Below are 20,741 nucleotides of genomic sequence, written 5' to 3' on the forward strand. Positions count from 1 at the left end.
TCTCTCTAGTCCCACGGATACCCGCGCATTCTACAACACGCACAGCGCCACGGCCAGCTTTCCCATCGGGGCAGTCGTGTCGTGCAAGCAGCAAAGCCGGATCGCGAGCAACTTCAAACTCATCGTGGCCAGGGAGAATGATCAGAAGAGGTACGACTTTGAGGCGGAGAATGCCCGGCTGGCGGCAGAGATTGTTCAGGAGATCAATTCGCTGTTGAAGAAGCCTTAGTCCGAGAAATACCATACGAGCAATCCGATGATAGAAGAGGGCCTGTGTATCAGGTGTAGAACCTGTCGAGATGAAGGGTGTTAGAAGACTGGCGGAATGCAAGCTGAGATAGAAAAGGGAAAGACCAGACCCACTTTCGGTTCTCGTTCGGACCAAAGAGGTCCATTCGGATTTCGGGCAGCATGCGGTCTTCGAGCAGGCGAAGGCGCTCGTCCAGTGTCTGGTTGATGTTGATCCGTCCTCCATGGCCCGTCAGGATGACACCGCCGTGGCTGCGAGAGAAGACACAGGTGGAATTAGTGCAAAAATTGACTTTGACGCTTGACAGACGGACTCACCAGTCCTTCTGAAGGCCTTCCTTGACCTCGATCTTTGTTGAGCGCCCGCTCTTATCCTTGTATGCAGCCTCTGCCTCGCCTGCCGCCTTCTTGACGAGCTCCACGTCGCTGGACCGTGCCGTGACCACGACCTTCTCCTCCATGAGCTGGAGCAGTCCTTGAACGATGAGGCTCTTGAGCAGCTCGCCGTACTTTGCCTGGTCCTTTGTCAGGTCCGTCAGGCGCTGGCGGGCGCCATCGAAAAGCGAATCGAGGTGCTGCTCGCGCGTCTGCAGGACCCGCAACCGAGACTTGTTCGTCTGGTTCGATTGTTCGCTGGCGAAATCATCAAAATACCCCGGGCGAGTGGGTCAGCCTTGAAATGGATCATGAACTCGAAGGAACGCCCGTACGAGAAGAGAAACTCACATCTTCTGGGCGACGCTCGCCTGCTTCTTCTTCTTCTCGTACGTCGCCTCGATGTTCTGTGCCTCCTGACGAACAATCTTTGCCTACCCAATCCCCCACCAGTATGCGTCAGCTGTGTTCTGCGTCCGGCTTTCAGAGGATCGCTGGTGCTGCTCACCTTCTCAATGGCGAACTCCTCGTCGGCCTTGACCTGGATCTCGCGCGCCTTCTCCATGGCCTCCTGCTTGATGAAGGCCACCATCTTCTTCATCTCTGTCAGCACCTCGTCATCGTTCATAGGCCGCGACATTGTGGGCTGTCCGTGGTCGAGTGAGGAGTAGCACTTGTTTGTTCTGCTGCTACACCGAGGAGCCGATTAGATTCGCTTGGTGATTCGAGATGGTAATTCCAGGGCCCCTAGAGCAGTGACAGGAATTGGATGCCATGTGCCCTCCTTTTGTGGAAATCCAATCCGCGCACTTCCGTCATAGGGTGGCCCGACCGCCGCCCAAGAAGGGAAAAATAGAAAAAAAATAGGTGCCAGACTAGGCCCAGTAGTAGTAAGTAGGCAGGCAAATCGAGCGCAGCTTGGCCCTTAGTAGTAGCAGTAACAGCGCCCGCCAAGGGGGGAGATAGGGAGGGACTGCAGCCATTGGCACTTACCAACGCACCTTTGTCTCCCCTTTCCTGTCTCCCTATTACCAAGTCCCCCTTTGTCGCAAAGGAGGAAACGGGAGAAGCGCCATGCCGACCGCTGCCGTTGTGAGCACGAGGACCCGCCCTTATCTGTCGTCGACGAGGAGGAGTGGCGGAGAGGCTGCGTCGACCTCTGCGACAGGCAGCGCATCGGCGTCTTCCAGCAACGTCATGACAGAGGCCGACCGAGCATGCATCTTTACCGGCCTGCGACCTGCCACGGCGATACAGATCGACCGAGATGACGATGTGAGTGTTACTTCTCCTAAGCTTCAGAGGGTGGCTGCGAAGTTGCTAACGAATGTTATACTTTCCAGCCACAGACGCCCTCTTCCACGTTCAAGCGGTCCTTCGAGCAAGCTATCTCGCCCATAGGCTCGCCCATAGGTCGCCAGGGCTCCTCGCTCGATATCTCCACTCCGTCTGCAGCGACCCCTTCGGCGTCGGGCGGCTCGTCTTCGTCGATGAGGGCAACAACTGCCTCGTCCTCGAATGCTTCAGGACTGAGCCTGCGTCCGTCGCACTCTATCACTGCCAGCCCCTCATCCTCGACGCGGCGGCGTGCACCCTGGAAGAGGAGGCGATCTGGCGCACACCAGCAGCTCGAGAGCGATGAGACGGACAGACGCTCGACCCAGGGGCCGTCATCAACAGCATCATCAGGACCTCCTCGCCCTCCTCCTCAATCACCGCCGGCGTTCAACTTCTCCAGAGCGTTCGACGAGTCTATCTCGAACGTCAACCTCGACAACTTCGGTAGCTCCATCCTCGCCAACGCCATGCGCTACATGGACCACACCAATCCCAATCACAGTCACGACCTCACCAGTGAGGAAAGGGGAGCAGTAACGGCGGGCCCTACTACGTTTCCGCCTGCCCAAGGCGGTCTTGACACACGGTGGGAGCCGGCCAGCGAGGCAGATATCGAGGTAGATCGGCGCACATTTCAGGCATCTCAGAGTCGCGCAGAATCAATTGTCTCTTCTGTCGACTATAACTACTATCATGAATGCGCTGCGTTGGGTTTGTGCGAGGACGGAACCAACGCCGATGAGCCACACAACCAACAACAACAGCAGCAGCAGCAGCAGCAACCAGAACAACAAGAGCAACAAGGAGCGCAACAGCAAAGCGATGGATCCAGGTTGTTTCGATTTCGCCCTTTTGACGACTTGGTGACGACGTCGTCCTCAGCCCGCGACGTTCTCGAAGGAGAGGACGACGCCCGAGACGGCGAAAGTGAAATCAACATCGGTGAATCCGCTGCCGGGGAAGAGGTTCGTCTCCCCAGAAGCACCACACGGTATCTGCAGGAGTACTGGGATTTGTCCTCGCATGACTCGAGGTTGTCGTCGAACAACGTCAACAGCCGCAGAAGTCATCCTCGCTTGCCCTCCATCGACACGCGTCTATCGCGTGCCTCGGCGTCATCTCGCCCATCAAGCTCCTTCTCCCTCCGGCAGCGCAACAATGCCAACAACATTAATAGCAACAGCAACAACAGCGCCAGCGAGGTCATCGACTTGACGTTGTCGCCCCCTCCGGAAGACGCTCTTTTGCGAACGCAAGCTTGGACGAGTCGAGGATTGCGCAGCGATGACGACAGCGCGAGCCTAGAGGACGCCGTTGGTCTCATCCGTTTCGACTGGGAAAGCAGTCGTGACGAGCAGCCAGAGCACCTCCCCACTCGTTTGCCAGACCTTGGCGTCCCAAGGCCAGAATCCTCGTTGTCGATGTCTTCTCGCTACTCGGATACGTCTATTTCGGCATCAGCTTCTGCTTCGGCGGTCGACTGGTCTCTCAACCGCATCTCTGAGCGCGAAGAAGAGAGATTGAGGAGCGTTCGCCGAGACTCACCATCACTGGAAAACCTCGTGGTCGACAACAGCGACAATTCGACGGTAGCAGCCGAAATGCTCCCCTCCGCGCGTGAACATCGTCAAATGGCGCCTCGTTCGACCATCAGTAGCGTTCGTCGGTGGGAGAGGAGCATTCAGAGGATCAGAGATCATGCTCAGACACCCAATATGTCTGCTTTCACTGATCGAGACATCAACGATGACTCGTCATGGCCAAACCTGCGGGCCACCGCCGACCAACTGGATAGCCTCGTGGCCGAGTCGCGCAGGCTTCGATGGGAAAACGTCGAAACATTCGGTCATCTTCGCTCGACCTCGAGGCGTTCTTCCTCAGCGCATCGGATGAGCAGCGCGTCCAGTCCGCTTGACAGCGAACAGCATTCCTCTCCTCTCGCTCGATCTTCACGGGATCATTCTCTGACTCTTGCGGGGGAACACCCGTCTTCCTCAGCTTTCAATGGATCCACGGACGCCTTCTCCTTTACGAGGCCGTCACACTTCCTCACTCCGAGACCCTCTTTGCGCTTGAGGACGTCGAGGAGCTCGATGCAAGACCGTAACGCTCCAAGTCTGTCATCTGACAACGGAATGCCTGAGCAATCACCGACGACGGAGCAGACGTCGAATTCTACTCGTCGTTCACTCTTGTCGCACCGCCATGTAAGACCCGGTCCTGAGCCTCGCCCCGATGACGCTGCCGTGACGGGAACGAACAGGCTCCATGTGCCTGAGCGAGGTGACACGATACGGCAACGAAATGCTCGTAGGCCTGCTGAGGATTGGTTGATGGATATCGATGACCAGATTGAGGACATGGCACTTCGCCGTCGACGGCTTTTCCATGGAGAAACTTCCTCTGAGGGGGAGCATTCAAACGCGTTGACAGCATGGAGGGCATCGGACAGAGCTGCTGCCAGCGTCGAAGAGCAGCGACGGATCATGACGACGTATCGAGCGATGGAATTTCCGGATCCAGAGTCTACCGTTCCAGGTAACCCCAGTCGTCATCCCCTTCGACCTCTTTTGGCTGGAGGACGAGGGAATGAGGAGAGGATCGAAGCGGCGCACCTGCGCGGAACAAATAGCGGTACCGATGACGACGTCCCCCAACTCCCTTCACTCCGGTCTCGTTCGCCGCTTAGCTTCTCCTTTGCCGAGGCAGACGGCCATCACCGCCAACAACCCCACGATCATCAGCAGCGTGGGCCAGGTTCTTACCACAGAAGGCTGCAGGCGCTTCTTGCCTCGTCCGATGCGAGTTCGTCTGCGGTCGCGTCCTCCTCTCAGCGAAATCCTATATTACGGCCATTTGTCCTCTCGTCTTACCTTAGCGGTGGCTCAGGCAGCAGTGATGCTGGCAGTGGGGGTGCCAGCGTTACTCGGCGCACTCCAGCACCACCCTTTTCCACGTACACCAGACAGTCAAATCTCGAAGAAGCGGAGGATGAGCGAGGCGTCCGTTCTTCTGAGCTTAGACGAGGCCCCGGTGAGAGGACAGACGAGGGGAACGGCAACAACGATGACAACTTGATAGTGGAGATGGAGAACGTCCGAAGAAGGATTCTCGCCGTGACGGATGTCGTCAATGGGCTGGAAGGACTCGTGGGCGCACTGCCTCCGCCTCCTTCCTCCTTGCATGCAACCAGCAGCGCCCGGCCGGCGTCGAGTGCTGCTCCTGCTGCTGCAGGCGAATCAACACACCTCGACAATGAGAGAAGAGCTCGCGGCGTGCCTCACTTTTGGAACAGCGACCGTCTCGATGACGACACGCCGGGTGCACTCAGCAGTCAACTGTCGCGTCTGCAGAGGATCCGAGAGCGAAGAGAGCGTGAAGAGCGGCGAAGCAGGGCGGTGTCGATGGTATCCAACGAATCGCAGCCTGCTTCCTCGTCAGTTTCTGCCACGGCTACCGCGGGTGCTGAAGCAGACGGCGCAATCGAAGACGGCCCTCCTCGTCTTCATTTCAACCGTCCCCGAGATGTCTTTTCCGACATCTTTCTGCGCGCCACGGGCTCGTCGCGCTACGGAAGCGCAGCGGACAGCATCGTAGATGACCCCGCAAACTACCTGGTGAGGCGCACTTGTGGGTCATTTTTGAGATGAAGAAGTGCTTGCTGACTAGGAACGGACAGACGGATGAACAATTTGCTATGCGGAACTCTTACGAGCACCTGATGCGGCTGTCGATGCAGCTAGGCGAAGCTCGTCCCAAGGGTGCACCAGCCGACGTAGTGGCCAAATTTCCTACATGCACTTACCGCGTATGGCAGGGTGGTAGCTGCGCTGACCCGCTCGTTTTTGGTGTCAAGGGTGAGGGCGAGAAAGCTTGTTCGGAAGCTCTCTCCTCGTCCACTACTTTTCCCAGCGATACCAGCCCCGCTATTTCCGCCGATCGCAAGGGAAAGAGACGCGCCGTGGACCCTCTCGACGCCGTGGCAACAGACGATCTTCCGCTGCAGACTGTCGCTCGTCTTGCCGAGAGAGAAACAAGATGTGCAGTGTGTCTTGAGACGTACGACGGCTTGGACATGCTCATGAGCCTGCCCTGCGATCATTCGTTCCACGAAATTTGCATTAAGGTGCGTTATCTGGCCTCCTCTCCTCCTCCTCCTCAGAAGAGTACGGCAACTGATACATCAAAAAACAGTCCTGGCTTCAAGGAGCACGCACGTGCCCCTGTTGCCGACGAGACGTTTGCGAGCCCAAGTCAACATGCAACAGAGGAGAAATGCGCCTCTCGGGAGGGACTGGCAGGGATAGGCCCAATGAGGTCTACCTTTGATCTGAGTTGTGCTTTCCTCTCCATCTGTCTTTCGAAAGGTGTCTGCACTTTTTTTTTGAGTGTCATTCTTGTCATAGTGAACAGCATCGATATCTCCCCATCCATCATCCTGTCTTCAGCCATCATCCATGAGCTCTTCTTCATGATCCAATAGTAATCTGTCAGACCTGAACCCTGCATAGGAGCGCTTTGCATAAGCCTTGATTATTCGAATTGTCAGGCGTGGCCCGTGCGACGCCACGGAAAGCGCAGCGCCGAGCTGAAGTGATCGTAAGTGTCGGCTCCAAATCACTCACCATCATCTTAAGAGCAGTCTCTCATCAAGAGAAAGCGAAAGTAATTATGGACGCTGCTAGTACCCTACCTTCGACCTCCTCGACCTCCAGCCGCCTTGTTGACCTTCCCTCGGAGGTGAGAGCATCTTCAGCTTTGTGCACAAGGACGCTTCCAGAGAAGAGCACTGACATGCACGGCGTTGCTCTCTCCACCTTCCCTCCCTCTCTCTGATAAGCTTCTTCATCGCATCCTCATCCATCTAGATCCTTTCGATCTGTCCCGTCTATCGCAGACGTGCTCCGCTCTCTCGTCGCACATCAACTCGTCCAACCACCTCTGGAAGCAGGTTTTTGAAGCTCAATGGGATGCCGGCTCGAGCCTGCAGAGTGTCGAGGATCCCGTCTTGACGGAGCCGCTGCAACGTAGACGAGGCGGTTGGAAGTCAATGACCACAGAGGAAACCAAGAAAAAAGGAAAGGGAAAGGAGAAGGAGAAGGCCAGGGCTTCCTCGGTCGATGACGCTACCTCGGAGCGGGAAGCTAGGCCGCGGCTCTTCCTGACCGATGAAGAGACTTTTGCGCAGCGGCACGACTTCGGATTCGCAGAGCAGGTAAAGAGGAGGGCTGTCGCGAGAAAGACAATGCTGAGAGCCAGGGAGAGACCTGTCGAGTTTGTAAGTCCTCTTCCTCCTGAATAACGTAAAGCCGGAAGCTTCTTCAGGTGATGCTGATTTTCACTCCGTCCAGATCTCGAGCTACAATCAAACTTTGCGAACGTTACTGGCCATTGCAAGATCCAGGAAACCATTCCCATGGAATCACATTGGTGGGGGAGAGTGGGATGACGAAGAGGTCGGCGATGGGGACAATGAAATTGGCGCCAATGCCAAATTCCTCCGGAGTCACCTCACGTCGCAGCGCAAGGAGGACGTCTTTCGGACGTACGTCTATCCTCGGCGCGACATTCGTCGCTTGAAGGAGTGGCAGCTGCAGTACCAGAAAGAAAGGTTTGGAAAGGGTAACAATGCGGAAAGCGAAAAGACAGTCATGGGCCCTTGTGGGTCAAAGGCCGCCGTCGCCGGCTTGAGAGGGGGAGACCATGGTGAGAAGCGGGACCGATCTTCATCTGGTGGCAGCCAAGGGCTGGATCGGAAGAGCTCGCAATCGAAGGGTATAAAGCGCCAGCGTATCTCGTCGAAGTCGCTCTTGGACGCGGAGGGCAACGGTATGGATGACGAAGACGAAGAAGGGAAGGTCGTGAATCGACGTCGTTCGACGAGACTGGCCCTCAAAAACTACCCCTCTGATCTGCAACACCTCCTCTACGAGCATCGAGCATCGGGAAACGGGCCAAACGAAGGCGCTTTGCTGTCCAAAGCCGCCCGCAGCAGTGGAGCCGAGGGCTTGAGGATGGGACGGCTCGAGGACGTCGAGACCGTCGACGAGCAGCTAGCCGCCGAGCTTCACGTCCTTCATGGTACCCGACCTGGCCGTCACATTCGAGAGGAGAGTCAAGGCGTGCTGCGATCCGACGAGGGGAGAGAAGAAGACGAAGAAAGCGACTTCGACGAAGCATATTATCGCGATCCGCTCGACCAAGCAGATGCGTCGCTGGCCAACATGCACGAACCGCCGCTAGGAAGCTACCTAGGTCTGCATGGTGACAATCAACTGAGAGGAGCGGCGAGAGAGATCGTATATGACAATGCGAGGTATGGACCCGAGACCAGCTATGGACCTCTAAGGCCGTGGAGGGAGCGCTGTCTGGCACTGGACGGCCGACGCTTCGTGGATCGGAGGCGGGAAAGAGAACTGGAAGAAGAAGGACAAGAACAGCAGGAAGCAGCTGGAAATGCCGCCACTTTCGAGAACGACGGCCATTCCGTCGAGGTTGCTCTGGAAGCCGCGCCAGAGGATGATCCGGACCAGCTCTTGAGCACAGGTGACGAAGGCGAAGAGCACGTTTCTGGCGACAATGAGGACACGTCCGACGAAGAAGACGGTGGACCACAAATTGACGCTCATCATGTATTCAATGAGGTCGGTATGAGCGCCGAAGAGCTCATTGCGCAGCTGACCAACGCTGGCAATTCGGATTACGAAAGCGACAGCGAATACCAGTCCGACTCCAATTCGGACACGTCAGAATCGGACGACTCCGAGGCAGAGTTCTTCTTTGAAATCAGGGAGACTGCCATTGCCGTTTCGCAAGGTCTGCTCTCGCATATCGAGGCCCAACGCCTAAAAAATGCTATGATTCACCACGGCTTCCTTATGGGATCTAAAGGCTGGAGAAGACCAACGATGACGAACCCGAAAAGCAGCAGCAGTGGTAGTGACAGCAATGTCAACAGCAACAATAGCAAGACGGAAAGACCAGTGGATGTTGGCGACTCTGATCCCCTGCCGTGGACCTCGACTCGCGACGTTTGGAGGATGGAAAAGCGCGTGGACTGGGTGACCGTCGAGGCCATTATGATCGTCATGTACTGCAACATTCGCCACGCCGTGCTTCATCACGGTTGGGGGACGGGCTTCCGCCTACCCAAGTGTGACTCAGAGGGGCGCAGCTTGATGGGAAGGGACCCGATGTCGAAACGAGTCGTCATGCGTGACGGCATCGCGCTCGACTGCCAGGCCTCACTTTTACGTCGCTGGTTTGAGGTCCTTTGTCCGCCATGTGGTTGGGCTCATTCGAGGGGCAGCCTTTCCAATGTTCCTCAAAGGCCCCCTTCGCGGCAGCAAGAGGAAGAAGTCAAGCCGACGTCGTCTACTTCGCTCGGCAAAGAAAACGCAAGGAGCGAGCACGATAATGAGAAGCCGTTCGACTGGGCAAACGTCGAGAGCACCTGGATTGGGACCTACGCTTTCCTAGATTGGTCTCGATGGGCATCCTTCAATGCCCGTGATCCCATCTCGAGAGGCCTCCACGAAGAGAGTGGCGCGACAAATATGGACCCTACCAAGCCCAGGCCGGTTCCGATCACACCGCCATCGCTAAAGAGAGAGCGGGAAGCCGTCGGAGACTGCCTGCAGCTCCGACTGGAGCTGCTTCCACTGAAAGACCAGGCCAAGCCGTTTGACGAACAAGACCGGCTGTTAGAAGAGCTGGAAAGAGGTGATGATGAAGATGCTAGATTCCCACGGCTGCGCTTCAGGGGCAGGACCATCACTTTTGACGGTGGGCCCGACCCCACGCCCAGAGGCGAGGTCTACGGCATGTGTAGGCCCATCTATGCGACGGCTGATGAAGACTACTATCGAGAGCGGGAGGCGGGTAATGCGAGTGGCTACAGAGCCGAAGGAGATACGACACGTAAGCCTCGATCGGTTGTGGCCGTCCACTGGGACTTGGTCCATCGTTATGATGGCGAAGAGTAAGTTGCCAGTCTCTCTCTTGACATCCTTTCAAAGCAAGTGGTGCTAATGATATGCACGCCAACAGTCGATGGTCTTTGAGCGGTGTACAGGCAGGCCCGCCCGGGACACGGGCTCCGATCTATGGCATATGGGGCTCGTCAGTCCGACAAGAAGGTGGGTCTGTGCGAGCGAAAAGAAAGCCAATTACAGCTTCGAGCGCTTACGTTTCTGCCCTGCAGACACATCACCCTGCGGTCCTTGGACGTACTACATGGTGTCAGAACGGCCTTGGAGGGAAGTTGACCGGCTGCTCGCTGAGGAGCAACGCATGGGCCTAGCGAGAGACGGGGAAGCCTTTTAGACTAAACTTCGTAAATCCTCTCTTTTTTCACTTTCATTTCGTCTCCTTTTTTCCTCCTTACGGAAACGCGCCAAATCGATTGGGTCCCATTGAACCATACAGTATTATTAGTGTCGTAGTGCAACGATGTCGTGGATCTCAAGCTACACCTGGTAGACGATGGATTTGCACATCTTTGGGGGCTCGTTGCTCCTACTTCAAGTCCCGTTTGTGCACCCCACCGCACTTTCGTCGAGCGAGGCACCGTGCCGCCGGGTATGTGGGGGGAAGTGTGGCTCTATCGGTGGGGTCTCCCGTTAAAAGTTGCAAGCAGGAAATCTCTGCCCTGTGCTTTTGACAGATACCCCTTGTTCGGTGCAGCGTGGGGCCTCTCTCTTACACGCAAATGAGAGAAGCACAGACCAACATTTCCGATCAACCCCTCCTCCTACAGAGCTTCGATTCCTACTGGCCTCCATCTTGTCGGACTCCCAGTCCGTCGAAGTGCGCCTCGGATTGACGAAGCGAGGCAATTTGCAGTATCGTACTGTGCATCGCGCCCACGTGCTGGGATTCAATCGGCAGAACTACTACACTACTGCAATATCTTGACCGATTTTATTAATGATGCTTTCCTGGTCGGAAAGGCTGCGTGATCCACCGAATAGAGATAACGTCCACCCACGATCTGCTCAGATCTCGACCCCACACGATCACTCCTAGCAGACGCGCACACACTCACGCACTCACGCACGCGCGCGCGCACACGGATAATCACTTCCGAGGGAGGATGACCCACCACTTTGCTCGGCCGCCTGGCGCCGATAGTGGGGGCGACAGACGTGGCTTCCAGGGAGACAGCTCTCTTCATCAAGAGCCAGTCGGTGCGGATGGCAAGCGTTCGGGGCATGCGCGACTCCAATGTCTTCGGCCAGGCTGCGGGAAGACGTTTTCAAAGTCAACGGTAGGTCGGATGGCTTTCATAAGACATTGGGTCCATGTTGCTGATATCTCCATCGCGGCAGCATCTTCTCCGACACGAGGCCATCCATCGTGGGACCAATGTGAGGAAGTGCCCGCTCTGCGAAAAGTCTTTTTCGAGGCCGTGAGTAGGAATGATGGAGATTGTCACGGGAGCTGCGTCGGCTCACTCCGATGAAAACCACAGAGACAGCCTCCGCCGGCATCGTCATCTCGTCCACGGCGAGGAGGAAAGCTCTTTGGCTTCTACGTCGGCAGCAGCTGAGCCTGTGCAGCAGGGTCACCAGGACGGACACGAGCCAAGTGACATTGTCCAGAGGCGACGAAAGACGAGCGACTACTCTGACGTCTACGACCATGGCCCTTCGCCCACGTCCGAGGGGCAGCGAAGCTGGTACGGTGCGCCGACGTCGTCGGTGCGGACAGGACCCGAATTCGCTCCATTTGCAAGTAGCTCCAATGGCGCCGGCCGGGCCTCTGTGGACCTGTACGAGAACCAGCAACCGAGCCACAATATTGCCTCGCCCATCTCGACGCTGATTCACAGCAGCTCTCCTCCTCAAGGCTTGCACCTTGTGGCCGAAGCCGCCGTTGCTGCTGCTGCTGCTGGCGGGCCCCTTCATAACAGCCACAAGGTCGCCCGCCATGCCGCTCATCCCTCTCCTCTGCACCAGGGTCCCTATCAGTCGCACCATGCTGACCCCGATGCACTACCACGATCGCATTTTCACGAGTCCAGATTCCCCGCTCCATCCCTTCCGATGCCTCATGCGCCGTCCCCATCGGCGGCCGAACCTATGCCTCACCGTTCATTTCATCATCATCATGCTCCGCCTCCGCCGCCAGCAGCGGCTGCTCCGTCTCATCAACATCCTCAGCCTAGTCATGGCGGCCCGACGGCTATCGAGACATGGCCAGAACAGGACCATAGGCATGGATCCATGGCGATGCAAGGCCTGGACCACAGCTCTAATCCGCCTGTGCATGCGCCAGCCTCCATTGGTCCCCCGCCACCCATTGACAAGCTCGGCAGCGACTTTGACCTGAGCGACCTCAATACCGGTTTCGGTTTCGTTAATGGCGCTGACTGGTCTCTGCTCAACAACGTCTTTCTAGAGGCCAATCTGCTCGATGTGCCCACTGACACGATTGGACAATCAGTCCTTGATCATCGCGCTCTTTCTGTCAATCTGGGCGGAGATGGGACAAGGACGCCGACGGAGCCAAAACACATCGACACGGAGGAGACCGCGGCTGCTGTCAGCAAGCTCCGCTCTCTTTTGACCAGCGCGGTGAGTCTGCGCGCTTTGCAACTGTCCGCCTTCTTCGAGTGATTTGAGCAGATGCTGACTGACTACGTCCTCTAGGTCGAAGGAAAGGATCTTCCTCAAACGCCCAAGAGATTGGCGGTAAGTGGCGACCCTTTGATGGGCATCTTCACCATTCTGATCTTTTCTGTCCCTGCAGAACACAATGTTTCGTCAATTCCTCGCCCACTTTATGCCGTCAATGCCGGCCTTTCACGAGGGCCTCTTCGGGCGGGATGGGACGAGTCCTGGCCTGCTTCTCACAGCCATCTCCATGGGCTCTCTCTATGTCGGATCGACGGAGGCCCTCACGCAAGGAGTGTCGATGTGGCGACTGGCTGGCTCTGCAATCTGGGGCGCTGTGAGTCGGATCGTTCCCTTCGTGATTTGTGCAGTCTCAGAGCTAATCTCATCTGCAGTGTCTCTTCGCTGGTCAAACGTCGACGCCGAGAAATTTGGCAGAGTTGATGCGCATGTGCATCATCGGGCACGCTTTTGCCATCATGGGTGCAGTGAGTTGAGGGCTCCCCTTGGAACTCGGAGTGCTCTTACTGACGGAGCTGGCACGCAGGACCGCCAAATTTACCAAACGGCTCGACTAGTTTTTCCACTGGCGATTTCGGCAGGTCACGAGTTGGGCCTCTTTTTGCGAAAGAAGACCAACTCAACATGTGTATGCCCGCCTGAGCTTGCAGGGTGCCAGTATATCGAGACGGCCGCGCAGGAAGACATTCTCCAGCAGCTTTGGCGCGCCTGGGTTCGAGAACAGGAGGATCGTCGGTAAGTGTCCTTTGCCACGGCTAGGATTGCATTGCAACCGCTCACTCTCATTTCAGCGTTGTGATTGCGGTGCACGTCTACGACTCGCAACTGAGCTCGTTCCAGGGCACTCCGCCATTGAGCCAGCACTTCGTCCTTGACGTGGAGGAGCCCGACAACGATCGTCTGTTTGCTGTGAGTTGCTCTTCTTGTGATCTCTTTGGTTGTTCTGACAGCTGAGACTGTCCACAGATCGATAGCGCTCGGCAGTGGTGGTCTGCTATCCGGCTTTGGGAGACGGGCGAGAGACGTCTGCCATCCGTGTCCGACTACTACCAATGCCTGTTCAGCAAAGCGTCCGGGCCGATCAAGCGCGAAAGAGACGGTGCAAATGGAGCTTCTGTGACAAGCCAATGGGAGCCAAAGTCGATCATGACGATGTATGCGCTCCTTGAGGGCATCAACTCATCCGTCTGTCTCCTCCGAAGACGACCGCAACCAGGCTTGCCCACTACAGGCGAGCTAATGTGGGCTTTGAAGAAATGGTCAGAAATCTTGATGGGGATTCAACACGACGACGACGACGATCGCGAGGGCGCCTCACTCCACAAGTCAGACCCCATGTGCTTGTGGACGCGGTGGCACGCGTTGCATCTCAGCCTGCTCGTGCCCTCTTTCGAAGAGGTTTTCGACTATCTCGATCGTCAGCTTATCGGCGATCCTTCCCACCCTGTTGCCTCTTTTGCCCACTCGGAAGGCCATCGGCGCGCACTAATTCATGCCGGCTCGATCTGGCACCTCTTCAACACAGCCAAGCGGGGCCTCCTCGTCCTTCCACACGTCCTTCACGCCCTCTATCAGGCCACCGCTGTCTTCCTCTTGGCGGCCGACTACAAGATGCCCATCGAGAGCGGCACATCTTCGTACGAGCTCCTCGAGCCATTCCAGGTTGGACACACGGGCCACGACCTTTGCAAAAAGGCTTTTGTAGGGTCCGGCGGGGTAGCCCTGCTCAATGGCCTGCCAATCGAACGCGACAATCGTAATATCAAGGACCTGCTCCGTACGCTCGATTTTGTCGGTGGAGGCGACGAGGGCACCCGCCATGTCGTCTTTGGCAGGCTTCGAAAGATCTTCTTTGGGTCCGTTAGTGCTCATCAGCAACAGCAACAGCAACAGCAGCAATCTCACCATCACCATCAACAACATCATCATCATCGCCATCATCAACCACAGCCGCCAAATTCCCAAGTACATCGGCCTTAGGACACCGACCCGGGTCCTCATAGCCACCTTCTTCAATTTGTATTCATAGCAGTCAGTGTCTTTCCTATCCAAACAGATGTTATCCAATTGAGTAAGCAGGGCAAAAGTCAATATATAAATGAGAGCAAGATTAAGTACGGTTGAGTAACCAAGTAACGGATTAGCAAGGTGAAATGAGTGTGAGTTGCGTTTGCTGAGAACTGACGGCCAAACAAAGGACGAAAGGGAAGCGAGCAAGCTAATTGATATACAGAGGGAGAAAGCGAATGTGTTGCTGTGATATCGTCGCCAAAAGAGTGTGTTGTCATTGCTGCTGTTGCGATGTCGGGGAGAGGGGTCACGCTTGCTTAGAAAGAGAAGCGGACGAGGTTGGGGTTGAGGACGATTGGGAAGAGGAGGTGGAGACTGTAGATGAGGAAGATGGGGAAGAGGAGGAAGAAGCCATCGAGCCTCCATTCGAGGGGAACGAGGTCGGTGGCCGCCACGGCCGCACCCCCGATTACGACGACGCAGATGAGGAAGAGCCTCCAGAAGCGCTTGAAAATGAGAGGAACCTCGACGAAGAAGTTAGTCATCTCGACGTCCTTGAGCGTGGCGCCCCACGACATGTTGAGACCGAGAATGTGCGAGAGAAGCGCAGTCGAGACGTGGTAAGAGAGACCACCAAAGAAGACGACGAGGAAGGGGATCCAGAGGAGGTTCTCGAGGAACAGACGCCAAAGAGACCCAAAGCCGGCGCGGAACCGGACGATGACCAGCGAGATGGTGCCGCCAAGGGTGAAGACAACGACAACAGCGACAAAGACCTGGAATGTGGGCAGGTAGGGAGCTTGGGCGTCGGGACCGATCCACCCGCCTACGAGCGTGAGGGCCAAGGTGAGGGGCATCGAGACGGCAATTGCGTAGTAGGAAAAGCAGTATGAGCACGAACTCCACTTGTAGTGAATCGGAGCGCGACCCCAGATGAACCGGTTGAAGAGGGGTGTGATCGGGCCACGGTGAAACCATTGGTAGAACGGCTTGAAGATCATCTCAGAAACACCCCAGGCGTACTTCTGCCATCGATTGAGTTCGTCGTCGCAAGTCAGAGAGACACCTTCCTCGTAGCCGCTGTTGGCGTATGTCGCCCATCTGGTGATGTAACCTTGTCCAATCATGTCGAGAGCCTGTCGATTCATATTAACATCGTAGTCATCCGACTTGATTCTTGAGACTCACCATAACGAAGTCTTCCGACACGTGGTCTTCGGACCAGATCTTCAGCGTCTGGCGACCATCGTCCAGAATCTCGGTTCGGGCGATTTCTTTCATGGCGCTCCAGCGCAAGTAGGCATTGTGTCCCATAAAGGGTGCCACATCACCGTTTGCAATGGCGTAGGAGATGCTGAAATTGACGAGACGTGTGAAGAAACCAATGACTGCAAGATGGGAAGAAAACAGTCAGCATGCGCAAACAGACGATATCTGGCGATGCGGTACTCACACTGCTCGAAGAAAGAGGAAGAGACGATCATCACACCGGAGCAGTGCTGGAGAATGCCGACGTCTTTGCAACGCGTCATCTCACTGGCAGCATCCAGGAAGCAGTCCTCTGGGATCCTTGTGTCGGAGTCGACAAGAAGGACAAAGTCTCCGAAGCGCTCTAACCCGGCACCGCAGGCATCAGGGTGACGAGCGGCAAGCACCTCTTGGAAGATAGCATTGTACGCTTCTTTGTTTTCGAGAGGAATACCTCGTTGGCCCATGAGACGCTCAATCTCGAGGAGGACTTCGTACGTAAAGTTGAGATTCGATGCTTTCTTGAAGCGACCGGCACGGACGAAGCCATCGGTACCGTGCTTGGGACGACCGACCCAGGTGATGTTGTTCTCTTCGTAGTAAGCCAGGCGGGCAGCGCGCTCTTCATCGATAAGCACCATTCCATCTTCAGAGACGATGATTGAAGCGCTTCCACCCTGCAGCTCGTACGTCTTGATGGCCAGCTTGATGCTCTCAAACGACGGCTTGAGCACACCGTGGAGACTCTCTTTGTAGACAGGCATCTGGATGGTGATGTGTGGCAGACGGACATTTCCGCGAAGAGGCTTTGGCTTCTTGCCGGAATAATAGCGAGAGTTGATCTGCAACTGGCGAACGGGGCCGAGAAGCATGAAGACGACGCCGAAGATGTTGTCGGCAAAGAACATTACGATGCAGAAGTAGAAAGGAACGATGGCAGCGACTACCATTCGGATCCACTGACCATCAAGGAGTGACGACTGGAGCGCCTCGCGTAGCTGTAGGGTGCTTAAAACGAGGGCAAGCGCTGCAGCCAGACCGTGCATGAGAGCGGAAATGAAGATGGTGGGCCGCTCCTCGTAGCCCTGCTCCGTGGCTTCAATGTCCTCCTCGGTCGACTCAGAGTCGGAACCCTGACCTGGTTTCTCGCTTGAGAGAACTAGGTGGCCGACAGAAGAGCTGTGCTGTACATCTCCGAAAGGATTCGAAGGGCTGTGTGGAATCGAAAAGTTCCTTGCTGGTGTTTGCTGACCCGAAGTTAGGGCACCGCCACCGTAGATGGACTCGCTGGGCGTCATGGTAGGACCAAAGCCTTCTCCAGGCGTTGACAAGCCGTTTCTGAACGTGTTTCGATGCTGCTGGTTGTACTCATGAAAGACAAAGTAGCTTCCACCTTCTGCTGGTCCCTCAGAGTTGCCGCCTGCAACGTCCCAGAGGAACGTAACTAGACGTTCATGGATTTTCTTTGCCTCGGCTAGGAGCGGTTGAGCTTCATCCGTCCAGACGACGAGGCATTTCTCCCTCCGAACGAAGGCCGCGCCTTGAGGCTTTCGAGCATGGGCCAGGTCGCCCGCCTCTGCAACAACTTGAATTCTGTTTGAAGCGCTAATGGCCACCTCGGTCGCGCCAGGGGGGAGCAGATCGACGATGCCTTCAGTGGCCGTCGTCGTCACAATCATGGCAGCTCCGACGTTGAGAAAGCAAAGCCCGGTTATCCAAGGCAGCAACGATTGACGACTGGCCTCGTCGCGGGGATATACGGCATAGTCGTGCTTTGCCACTCGGAGAGCCACGCCTTCGAGAGCCAAGCGCTGGTTTGCTTCAGAGGTCACGGCCGCACCTACGTCGGATCCGCTGGCTGCTTCGACGTGAATTGGGCAAATGAGCTGCTGCTTACGAGCTTCCTGGTATGTGTGCTTCGCCATGATATTGAGGGCGTGCTCTTTGGCACGGTGGCTCACAGGCGTGTGCGCTCCACTCTCATGACCGTGCTGCGATTGGTATTGCGGGTAGAGATTGTGGTGACCATGGGTGCTCCCCGATGGGCTCTGTGGTATGGCGCTGTGATTTGTATAGGCATTGCTTTGAGGTTCTTGGTTGCCGCTACCACTTGAAGAGTTTTGACGGGTATGGCGGCGGAATGAGCTGAAGCCGTGGCCAGAGACGCTAGGGGGCGGCGAAGAAAGAAATTCCGGTCTCCAAGACGAGGGCGCTGCCGCCTGCCCGTGGCCAGAAAGGCTCTCGGCGGGCGTATGAGGCTCGGCCATGTAGGGAGAGGTAGAAAGGAGAGGAAGAGGGGGAGGAGAGAAGGAAGGTGAGACCGAAGCGCGGTTTTGGTCGAGAGGGGAAGAGTGGAAGGGGCGATAGGAGGGTGTGCAACCCTTGATAGCTGAGCGAGGACTTATAGCGAAAAAAACCAAACGAATGTGAGTGCTATCAATCAGCAAGAAAGAGGGCGAGAAAGGCTGTGGTGATGAATAGGAACGAGGGCAGGAAAGAATGGACGAGATTGCGTCGGCAGCGGCGAGTTTTCCGCCAGGTGCCGTGCCTTGTCTCTGGATGTCTTTCCTTCCAGTTAAAAATTTCAATAAGAAGTGCAGTCGAGGTCCTTGAACGACGGTGCTTAGACGATAAATTGCTCAAAGAAGAGGAGCAGACGCCGTGCTTGTGTCAAAGCACATTGCAGAATAGACGATCAGGAAAGGCCGAGCGCGGCAACAAAGCACCCAGGTGCAAGTCTAAAGAAAGGCCCTTCCTTTGCTCCGATGCGTTGTTGAGAAGCCACTTATCGTACCTCAGGAAGTGTGCAGATGCAGCGGTTGCCGGTGCTGTTCGGTGGAAGCACTGAAACCTCGCATGAGAAACACAAGCAAATCGATCCCTCCTGGCCCAGCCCAAGCACCCGGAATCCGAAATTTTAGTGTAGATCACTTTGTTTGCTCATTCGAATTTTCTCTAGTTCGCGGACTTACTGCAGAAGATCAGCAAGCACACCCAGGTTCATTTCTTTTGAACCACGATATCCGAGCCCTTTAGGCCGCTGCGTTGCGAAAAGAATCTGCATTTCTCAGCGACAAGATGAATCCACTTGATATGAATCCATTTCCGACGGAGCCAGAGCGATGGCCGGCCGCCAATACTGCAAGCGGCATCAAAGTTTCACTTCCGTATTTTTTTTTCCTTTGCGCAATGTGGACCTGGATCACCTGGTGTGCAGCACTTGACACAAATTTGGTAGCGCTCAAGACCTGCACAAGTACAAAGACAGAGCGCCCTTCAAAGTATCCAGTGCTCGTCGCCCATCTACCGCCATCAAGAGCATCTTCAAAACCTCACAATGCCCCCGTCGATGACTGAAGAGGCGAGAGCGCAGGCTTTCCAGCAGCAGCAACAGGAATTCGTCGAGAAGCCAGCGGGAGAGGTGCAACAAGCCAAAGCTTCCTCCGACAAGCCCTGGCTGGAGGCTAAGAAGCGCCAAAGGGCTGATCTCAAGGTCCGATGGATGTTCCTTGGCAGCGCCCTGCTGGGTGTGGCCGCTGTCGTCGCCATGATGGTCGTGACAGCCCTCAACACGATGAAGGACAAGCATAACTACTGCCTCGTTCTGGAAGATCACTTTGACCAGGGCAAGATCAACACCGACGTGTGGAGTCACGAACAGCAGACCGGTGGCTGGGGGACAGGGGAGTTCGAATGGACCACAGACAGTGCGAACAATTCTTTCGTTCGCAACAATCAGCTCTACATCGTTCCCACCCTGACATCGGACATGACGGGCGAAGCGGCCATCGCCGATGGGTACTCTCTCAACCTCACAGATAGCGGCGCCTGCACCTCTGCCAACAAGTCGGACTTTTATTGCGCCGTTCGTTCGAATGCTTCGACCGGAATCATTCTTCCTCCTGTCCAGTCTGCACGCTTGACCACGAAGATCAGCGGCAAGACCATTCGCTTCGGAAAGGTTGAAGTCACGGCTCGTATGCCTACTGGCGATTGGATCTGGCCAGCGGTCTGGATGATGCCCTCCAAGGAAGTCTACGGCCCGTGGCCTGCAAGCGGAGAAATTGACATTTTCGAGGGCAAAGGCAATCCGTCTCGTTCGCGCCAAGATGACTTATCGAGCCGTATGACGAGCACTATGCACTGGGGTGAGTCCTTCTTTTGCAGAGTGCTGACAGACATGACTGACTTTTCTGGTCTTGCAACTGAGTAGCACCATTACCCGCCCTCGATCGCTACGCTCTCACAAACGGCCACCTGAACCTCTTTCAGAATCTGTGGAACCAGAAGATGCACACTTTTGGTCTCGAGTGGACACCCAAGAAACTCGTCACATGGCAGCGAACAAGGGCCTACGAAGTCTTTAGCTACAAGTTCGGCACCGATTTTTGGACCAAGGGCAATTTTCCAAGCAGCCTGGAGAATGGAACGACACTCGAGAACCCCTGGACAAAGTCCAACGGAGCCAACATCGTCGATGTGGCTCCCTTTGATCAGGACTTCTACCTTATCCTCTCGGTCGCGGTAGGAAGTACAAACGGCTGGTTCCAAGATTCAGATTCGCCCGACGGAAAGCCGTGGAGCGACCAGAGCAAGAATCCACAGCGTGACTTTTGGTCGGCAAGAGACCAGTGGCTTCCCACCTGGCCCACCAAGGTCGAGGACCGTGCAATGGTCATCGACTCGGTGAAAATCTGGCAGCAATGCTAGCTTCTTATCGCTTGCCCACGCTAACGTCTGATCTTTGCCGCTTCAACGCAACCTCAACGATAACATCTAGAGTCCAGTTCCTCATGCTTCCAGAGTCTCGTTTCGCCCTGTATAATGTATCAATGTCCCCCTTTTGCCCGCCCAAACAAGGTTTTCTACATTCATCTTCAAGAC

General features: G+C 55.9%; 6 protein-coding genes across 6 annotated transcripts; 4 read left to right on the plus strand and 2 right to left on the minus strand.

Annotated features, from left to right (window-relative positions):
- Positions 1-9: 9 nt before the first annotated feature.
- FA10DRAFT_298505 (putative vacuolar ATP synthase subunit E) lies at positions 10-1,367 on the minus strand. The gene is made up of 5 exons (XM_025524607.1): positions 1,133-1,367; positions 976-1,058; positions 568-882; positions 364-501; positions 10-291 (listed from the first exon to the last, which is right to left on the minus strand). The coding sequence occupies exons 1-5, from the start codon at positions 1,262-1,264 to the stop codon at positions 279-281; spliced, it is 681 nt and encodes a 226-aa protein (XP_025380270.1). The 5' UTR covers positions 1,265-1,367; the 3' UTR covers positions 10-278.
- A 171-nt stretch (positions 1,368-1,538) lies between these two features.
- On the plus strand, positions 1,539-6,466 carry FA10DRAFT_263778 (hypothetical protein). The gene is made up of 4 exons (XM_025520366.1): positions 1,539-1,899; positions 1,968-5,579; positions 5,642-6,088; positions 6,157-6,466. The coding sequence occupies exons 1-4, from the start codon at positions 1,699-1,701 to the stop codon at positions 6,289-6,291; spliced, it is 4,395 nt and encodes a 1,464-aa protein (XP_025380271.1). The 5' UTR covers positions 1,539-1,698; the 3' UTR covers positions 6,292-6,466.
- Positions 6,467-6,574: 108 nt separating this feature from the next.
- Positions 6,575-10,403, plus strand: FA10DRAFT_263779 (hypothetical protein). Its single transcript, XM_025520367.1, has 5 exons — positions 6,575-6,702; positions 6,803-7,240; positions 7,314-9,943; positions 10,011-10,100; positions 10,166-10,403. Exons 1-5 carry the CDS (start codon positions 6,634-6,636, stop codon positions 10,227-10,229), a joined length of 3,291 nt encoding a protein of 1,096 aa, XP_025380272.1. The 5' UTR covers positions 6,575-6,633; the 3' UTR covers positions 10,230-10,403.
- Positions 10,404-10,944: 541 nt separating this feature from the next.
- On the plus strand, positions 10,945-14,700 carry FA10DRAFT_298507 (hypothetical protein). Its single transcript, XM_025524608.1, has 9 exons — positions 10,945-11,230; positions 11,292-11,371; positions 11,435-12,539; positions 12,615-12,656; positions 12,715-12,915; positions 12,974-13,066; positions 13,126-13,334; positions 13,391-13,508; positions 13,566-14,700. Exons 1-9 carry the CDS (start codon positions 11,057-11,059, stop codon positions 14,577-14,579), a joined length of 3,036 nt encoding a protein of 1,011 aa, XP_025380273.1. The 5' UTR covers positions 10,945-11,056; the 3' UTR covers positions 14,580-14,700.
- Positions 14,701-14,926: 226 nt separating this feature from the next.
- Positions 14,927-17,782, minus strand: FA10DRAFT_224682 (hypothetical protein; the record flags this gene model as incomplete). Its single annotated transcript, XM_025518619.1, has 3 exons — positions 14,927-15,745; positions 15,798-15,997; positions 16,063-17,782. 3 exons carry the CDS (start codon positions 17,780-17,782, stop codon positions 14,927-14,929), a joined length of 2,739 nt encoding a protein of 912 aa, XP_025380274.1.
- A 1,271-nt stretch (positions 17,783-19,053) lies between these two features.
- On the plus strand, positions 19,054-20,718 carry FA10DRAFT_236401 (concanavalin A-like lectin/glucanase). The gene is made up of 2 exons (XM_025519073.1): positions 19,054-20,005; positions 20,071-20,718. Exons 1-2 carry the CDS (start codon positions 19,195-19,197, stop codon positions 20,565-20,567), a joined length of 1,308 nt encoding a protein of 435 aa, XP_025380275.1. The 5' UTR covers positions 19,054-19,194; the 3' UTR covers positions 20,568-20,718.
- Positions 20,719-20,741: the final 23 nt, after the last annotated feature.

This window comes from Acaromyces ingoldii (assembly GCF_003144295.1).
Source record: "Acaromyces ingoldii strain MCA 4198 unplaced genomic scaffold FA10scaffold_1, whole genome shotgun sequence".
In the NCBI taxonomy this organism is placed as follows: domain Eukaryota; kingdom Fungi; phylum Basidiomycota; class Exobasidiomycetes; order Exobasidiales; family Cryptobasidiaceae; genus Acaromyces; species Acaromyces ingoldii.

Bases quoted from the DNA above. Each gene is read 5' to 3' on its own strand.
- FA10DRAFT_298507 (XM_025524608.1), top strand. From the start codon at position 11,057: ATGACCCACCACTTTGCTCGGCCGCCTGGCGCCGATAGTGGGGGCGAC. The intron at 12,657-12,714 runs GTAAGTGGCGAC...CTGTCCCTGCAG, and splicing joins AAACGCCCAAGAGATTGGCG to AACACAATGTTTCGTCAATT. The intron at 12,916-12,973 runs GTGAGTCGGATC...TCTCATCTGCAG, and splicing joins GCTCTGCAATCTGGGGCGCT to TGTCTCTTCGCTGGTCAAAC.
- FA10DRAFT_263779 (XM_025520367.1), top strand. From the start codon at position 6,634: ATGGACGCTGCTAGTACCCTACCTTCGACCTCCTCGACCTCCAGCCGC. The intron at 9,944-10,010 runs GTAAGTTGCCAG...TGCACGCCAACA, and splicing joins CATCGTTATGATGGCGAAGA to GTCGATGGTCTTTGAGCGGT. The intron at 10,101-10,165 runs GTGGGTCTGTGC...TCTGCCCTGCAG, and splicing joins CTCGTCAGTCCGACAAGAAG to ACACATCACCCTGCGGTCCT.
- FA10DRAFT_298505 (XM_025524607.1), bottom strand. From the start codon at position 1,264: ATGTCGCGGCCTATGAACGATGACGAGGTGCTGACAGAGATGAAGAAG. The intron at 883-975 runs GTGAGTTTCTCT...TGATTTCGCCAG, and splicing joins GCGAGCGTCGCCCAGAAGAT to CGAACAATCGAACCAGACGA. The intron at 502-567 runs GTGAGTCCGTCT...CTTCTCTCGCAG, and splicing joins GAAGGCCTTCAGAAGGACTG to CCACGGCGGTGTCATCCTGA.
- FA10DRAFT_236401 (XM_025519073.1), top strand. From the start codon at position 19,195: ATGCCCCCGTCGATGACTGAAGAGGCGAGAGCGCAGGCTTTCCAGCAG. The intron at 20,006-20,070 runs GTGAGTCCTTCT...GCAACTGAGTAG, and splicing joins GACGAGCACTATGCACTGGG to CACCATTACCCGCCCTCGAT.
- FA10DRAFT_263778 (XM_025520366.1), top strand. From the start codon at position 1,699: ATGCCGACCGCTGCCGTTGTGAGCACGAGGACCCGCCCTTATCTGTCG. The intron at 1,900-1,967 runs GTGAGTGTTACT...TATACTTTCCAG, and splicing joins AGATCGACCGAGATGACGAT to CCACAGACGCCCTCTTCCAC. The intron at 6,089-6,156 runs GTGCGTTATCTG...ATCAAAAAACAG, and splicing joins TCCACGAAATTTGCATTAAG to TCCTGGCTTCAAGGAGCACG.